Source organism: Aplysia californica, unplaced genomic scaffold, assembly GCF_000002075.1.
Source record: "Aplysia californica isolate F4 #8 unplaced genomic scaffold, AplCal3.0 scaffold00299, whole genome shotgun sequence".
NCBI classification, from domain to species: Eukaryota; Metazoa; Mollusca; class Gastropoda; order Aplysiida; family Aplysiidae; genus Aplysia; species Aplysia californica.
The window spans coordinates 575247-582057 of NW_004797569.1; the positions used below are offsets into that span (position 1 = coordinate 575247).

General features: G+C 39.1%; 1 protein-coding gene across 1 annotated transcript in view; it reads left to right on the plus strand.

Moving 5' to 3' along the window:
• Positions 1-98: 98 nt before the first annotated feature.
• The window catches only part of LOC101850816 (membrane metallo-endopeptidase-like 1), a gene marked incomplete in the record, with an annotated part of 11982 nt that continues 5269 nt past the window's right edge, over positions 99-6811 (plus strand). The window contains 1 exon segment of the mRNA XM_013084526.2: positions 99-268. Coding sequence (XP_012939980.1) covers positions 124-268 — 145 coding nt within the window.

Here is a 6811-nt window from a genome sequence, read left to right on the forward strand (position 1 = left end):
TGTGTGTGTGTGTGTGTGTGTGTGTGTGTGTGTGTTTCTGTATACCTTTCTGTGTGTGCTCATCTTTTCACACACCCGACTGTCTCTGAAAGCAGGCTGAGCGAGGAGAATAATAAGAACAAGATGTCTGGCGCGATGAAGGTGCTGTTGTTTGTTCTGCTCCTTGCTCTCGTCGCTGTGGTGGTGCTGGCTGTGATAGTGGCCACCAATAAGATCAGGGACGACGACAATGAGCTCATGAAGGACTCACAAGAACTGCCAGAGAGAAGTGAGACTTATACCCTTCATGTCGCTTTTTGTTCTGTTTTTGTTTTTGATTTTGTTTGTTTTGTGTTTTTGTTTTATTGAAATCTTGTTCGAATCCAAGTATGCACAGATCGAACTCTTCAAAGGATAGAGGTATGCTACTCTAACTCTCTAACTATTTGTTTGACAAATTCTTTGCTTTTTAGAACAGAAGTGGTCACTTTTAAGGACAAGTGGGCTAATCTAGATTTCGGGGGTTTCCAGAAATCTTGGCATATACCAAAAGTGGGCTTTGCCCTACCTATAGGAGCAGTTTGGTTTCATTGGTGTGTATATTTGTTTGGTTATATAGAAAACTCTCCTTGCCTCTTAAAGAAACTGAACAAGGGTAAAAAAACTTTACCTTCTATTTTCACAAACCAGCATTTTCGGGATGGCCACCTTGTGCTGAAAAGCGACCAATTATCATAAAAATAATACGCACAACGTTCTTGTTTTAATCTTTGCATGAAAAGACAGAATAGTTATTGTTTTACTTTCAAACAGCAACTGGTATGACCATAGGGCGGAAGGGTAGAAGTTACGTCCTGGTAAATGAGGTGAAAATTACACATGTATCTCTCTCTTGCCTTCTTTAACTCCCAGTGGAACATAGCCCATCAACAACATTTCTCCAACGAAGCCTGCCTGTGCTTTCTTTTCTAGCTGTTTCCATGATGTCCCCGCCTTTTCCATTTCCGCTTGTACCGCTCGCCTCCATGTCGTCTTTTGTCTTCCTTTCTTACGTTTTCCTTGCGGATTCCACGTCAAAGCCTGTCTGATGATGCTTGTCGGAGTGTCTCCTCAGGGTGTGCCCTTACACATGTAGAAGATTTGTTATTACTGTGACATAACGGTCATTGTTGAATGCTGAACCATTAATCTGAAAACATTCTTCATTGGCTCCATACATTCTCTTGACATCAATGCTAACTTTATGATGGCGTTATTTTAAAACAAAGAAAAGAATACAGGCTGCTTTTAAGGACAAGCAGGCTAACCCAGATTTCGGGGGTTTCCAGAAATCTTGACCTATATCAAAAGTGGTTATTTCCCTAGCTATAAGGGAAGTTTGGTTTCATTGGTGTGTATACTTGCTTTGTTATAGAGACAACTCTCCTTCTCTTTTATAGAAACAAAACAAGGGGCAAAAAGCTTTACCTTCGATTTTCTCAAAACAGCATTTTTCGGGATAACCCCCTGTGCTTAAAAGCGACCAATTATTCTTATTCCGCCAACATATAACACACGGGATAAATATAGGAAGAACCGGGTAAACTTATTTAATTTTACAACGTATATAACATTTCCATCTAGATGTAAAATAACGCCATATTGCAACATCAACGCATTTAATATTCTCCGTAAGGTTACTCGGTATGGGTCTTGGAAACGCCATAATATTGATATATCTAGAGCTCATTTCTCAAACGCATTTCTGCTGTAACTTACGTTCAAGTATAAAGTTTACAGCGACTATAGGTATGTATTAAGATATGACATACATATATTATTGAGCGCTTGCCTTTTCAAAGAGTGAGCTAGCTAAAGCTGCAGAAGCAGTCAAAGTAATTAACCAGCTCTCAGGTCAGGGATCGAAATTCTTGGCAAATTTGCTGCATATCTTACAACCAATTTGGCTCAGTAGCTTGATAGTAGTGTGCTATCATGGATGCGTGTGATACATGATAATGTGTGATTTCAACGGCCTTATCAGTTCGCAGGAGTTTTTATTTATTAAAAAACAACAACAACAACAAATCTGTTTGATAAAGGCGTATAGCCAAAGTTTCCAACCTCTACGTCTTTCTAATTACCTAAATCCCCGACGTCTCTGGAAACGATACTGGGACTGAGTACAGCAGTTGAAATGATTAGCTTTACATTGTAGAGAAAACACAAATTAGAGTTGGTTCTGACAGGGGTGGGTACCTGTAATGTTATAATTAGCAAAACAATATTTGTGGAACAATGTGCAGAAGAGCAGAAAGATATGCATTTATGCCTCATTGATTACTCAAAAGCTTTTGATACGGTAGGATATGATGAACTACTGAACATTTTGAAAAAGATAAACATTTTAGATTAATTTAGGGGGCTCTCGTAGCCTAGAGGTTAAGGTGTTGGCCTCTCTTTCAAATGTCCCGGGTTCGAATCCGGGTAGCGACCGAAAAATTTTCTTCTCTAAAATTGTCTCCTTTCACCTCCTTTCCTGCTTTCTAGCAATATTCTGTCCTCCGCTTTCGTCTCCTCTTTCTGCCCTAACCCCTCACCTCCTTTGCCCCCTCCTCTGGGCTCCTGACTCTTTTTGCAGCTTTTCTATTGCTGCTCTTTTTCTCCTTCTTACAGCTGTCTTTCTGCCACACTCCTGATCTTCTGGTAGGAAAGATCTACGCCTAGCCTTCTCAAGGTTGAAAAATCTCGGTGGGCCCGTGTGAAAGTTGCGCACGTTAAAGATCCCTTGGTGGTCTATAATCGATAAGAGTAGGCTTCGGCCGCCACCCGGGTAAAATTCAAAATTTCCTTCCAACTAAAAGTATTAGGTGTGTCCCGCGCGCTCATATGACCTTATGCAGTTGCGAGCGCCGTAAAACACTTACCAAAAAAAATAAATAAAAGAAAATTAATTTAGATGATTTTTATGTTCAAATCAACGTAATTTAGATCATTTAAGATGCAGTCTTGAACCCTGGCAAGAGGGCTAACCCAGGCTGAGAGGGGTGTAACATCCAAGCAGAAAGACCGAAATAATTATGTGAAAGTTTCCTCATTATAATATCGTTTTCGGGTCTCCTGTTTGCGACAACAGCGTGCCTATCAGGTACAGCCCAGATGACAGACATATATTATGTAATTGATCTAATAATTATGTAGAATTTGTACTGAGACCTGTTTGTATTGTCATTCATCATCTTCCAGTGCCAGATCTGTGACAGACATTGGCGATCATGGTTTTCCATTCATTCCTTTGCTCAGATGCTCTAAAAAAAAAGCTACGTTTCCCTGATCTTTCCCTGTTACCCATTTGTTTAGGTTACCTAAGTATGTTGCTCTGGGCCTACCCCTGCCTCGCTTGCCCTCAATTTTGCCAGTGAGAGCTACATGTTCAAGACCCTTATGTCTATTCAGGTGTCCCAAAAACTAAACTGCATTTGTCGTTTCCTGATTGTTTTTAACATTGAGCGTCCCACGTGGGCTTCAGGCCAAGGTCGGCAGTGAGAATGGAATATTTCCTTCAATTTCATGATTTTCTGTTTATGCAATATTATTATTCTATATCCACTTGCTCATCTTGGGAATTACATTCTAGAGCCTAAAACTGTCTATAAGTCCATGAAAATGCAACCTACAGACAGGCAGGCAATCACATAACTCACAGTTTGTCCTAAAAGTACGGCTAAAATAGGCCTTAGTTATGTCGGTAAAAATAAACGCTACAATGTAAAATTTGGTCTCGATACAAAGGTCGTCTTCTCCTCTTCAAGAACTATCTGCCTTGACCTTCTGTGTTGTTATTTTTCATCACAAAATTCATGCCACTCAAAATGCAAATGAATGTCTTCATAGCGTCATACGAAACCATTGCTCGAAGGTTAAGTTTACCTCTTCCAAGAAAGTAAAGTTTTCTATGCTGGTGGCCATTGCTGAGTTCAACCATGGCCCAAAAGGTAGCAGTATTGTGATGGAGCTGTATGGTCAGAGAGAGAGAGAGTACCAATTCAGCTTGGTGACACAACGGGCAGCAATTCGGATTGCTTGAAGTCAAAGGTATGAGGAGGAGAAACTGTCTAAGAGAAGGTCTTTGAGGCACATGGCATGAACTAGAAGGAAGGGGGGAGTTGGAAGAACTTGAGGGTGGTCCCAGCCATGCTGCTGGCTCATTTTAACTAGTATTTTTGGGTTGGAAACATCATGACAACAGGCAGGAGGCAAGTGCACTTTTGCAATAAAAGTTTATTTTCTCAAAAACCAAATTTTCTCCATTTGAAGTTACAAATCTCCTATGTGGTTTGTGTGACATGCTTTAAATTTGCACCATGTGTTTACTAGCATCAAATACAAATTTTGTCTCATTCATATGTATATATGGTGCAAAAAGTTTTTAAAACGATTTTTTAATGTTAGTAGAGAGCTTATAATTGCATAATATACATACACAAGTTTCAAAACATCGTAAAAAATACAGCCATTCATTTAGTGAACTGAAAATCAGACAAAATGTGCATGATGTTAATGATAGTTAAGTATGTGTGCCAACTTTCATGACTGTTGGGTGGATAACGAAAGAAAAATGTTCCATGGAAATATACTAAAAAATCCAAGATTGCGACTGTTTTTTCCCGTTTCCATGGCAACCAAAGATTTTTTCGACAAATGAAATGTATCACAATGTGAAGAAAATCTCTGTGGGTTATGGTTATCACAAGTAAGTAGATGGGAAGTTACCCGTCTAGCTTTTAGTTTTCACTGTAGACCTTGGCCTTAAGCACTACCTCATTTGATTTCTTTTCCTTCAACGCTTCAACGATACTATTAGCAGTCTCCTAAGAAACCACATTTCTGTTGCTTCTATTTTATTTTCACTGTCTTTAGTGATTGTCCAGCATTCACAGCCATTTAGAAGGGTTGGCCAAACACAGCATTTCAGGACTTTCATTTCGGGGTTCATTGAGAGGTTTCTATTTTTCAGGATTGGGCTCATTTTTATCTAAACTAGCCTTAGCCATTGCAATTCTCCTTTTTATTTCTGTGAAATATTTGGCATAAGATGTTATCATATATTCTAGATATTTAAACCGTTGGACTTGTTTGATCTTTTCACTTTTGCTAATGAGATTACAACTAGGATTTGCTGCTTTTTTATATTACCATGCATACTGTTTTCTTTACATTCAACAATAATCCTTTACGTTCACTTTCTGTTACAACAGTATCTAGAAACAATTGAAGGTCCTTTTCGGAGCCTGCTATTAAAACTGTGTCATCTGCATACCTGATGTTATAATATTTTCTCCATTTACATTGAGACCTGGACATTCTTCTATGTTTCTAAGGATTGTTTCACTGTACATGTTAAAGAGGTCTGGCGATATAACACTTCCTTGCCTCACTCCTCGCCTAATCTGCTTATATTCACTGTATTCTCCATTAATTCGTACAGCAGCGTTTTGGTCCCACTACAAATTTCTGATATTTCTTAATTCTTTTCCATCTATGTCTAGATTTTCCAGTATTTTAAAAAGCTCATCATGTCTAACTTTGTCGAACGCCTTTGAATAATCTATGAAGCATAAATACAGATCTTTCTGTGCTTCAATACATCTTTTCATTAACATTGTTAAGGTGAATATAGCATTTTTGGTGCCCTTGTCAGGAACAAAGCCGAAATGCGTTTTAGATATCTCTGGTCTTACACTTTTTCTCAATCTTCCCATTATTACTCGCAGCAATATTTTTGTAAAATGACTCATAAGGCTAATTGTTCTATGCATATCACACTCAGTGGTACCTGGTGCTTTAGGTAAAGCTATAAAAAACTGACTTCATCATATCTTCTGGGATCTCAACGCTGTCATAAATAGCATTTAGGAGCTTTGTGGTTATTTCAGTGCCTAGTTCTTCAAGCGCGACGACCACTTCAACTGGAATATTATCTGGCCCTGTGGCTTTTCCTTGTTTCCCTTTCCTAAAGTCGAACAACTGCAACAGTTCAACATATATAGGATTTATAATTATATCCGATGCCAAATAATATCATAGAGAAATAAAACGAAAAATTGCAATACTGGGTATAAAGAGATTTTTTTAATATTAAAAAACATTGTTTGGTTGCTGGCCTGCAGAAATGCCATGCAATGTTTCGTTGGCCTAGGTAAAATCCTCAATGAGCTAGCATTTTTTAAGCTCTGTCGAACGAAAGTGAACAAGCCGAAGTAAGTTATTTAAAAAGCGGTACCTACTAGTTTAAAGTCCATCTCCAAAAAGACCCATCCAAAATGAATTGCTCTTGAAGTGCCTTTCCCAAGGTCACAACGTCGGTCCGAGCTGAGACCGCAATATCACGACGACGGGTCCCGAAGCCTAACCACTTGGCTGTTTTTGCTTTAGTAGAGGTTTTACGGCGCTCGCAAATGCATAAGGTCATATGAGCACCAACGGGTGGATGTCAACAGAGAAGTCCTTACAGAGAATCAAGCTTACTCTTCTCACCTCTAACTTCAACAGCACAAAGTCTGCTTCGACTATCAAGGCACCCCGGAAATAGCAGGTCACAAGAGTGTGACAAACATACAAAAGAAGTAGAGGAAAAATGACGATAGTAAGGATTAGGAAAGAAAAAGCAGCAGTTCCCTTTTGCAGTTCAGGCACAGTTATGAGCATGACACTGATGAATCAGCCCATTTACTATTCTATTCTATATGAACATGTTAATGCTCCACCTTTTGGGAATGGCCTTGAGGCACTTCAGCCAGCAGCACAGATTGGTTTCGTCGCTGGATAAAATAAATTTGCAGATATTGCTGGG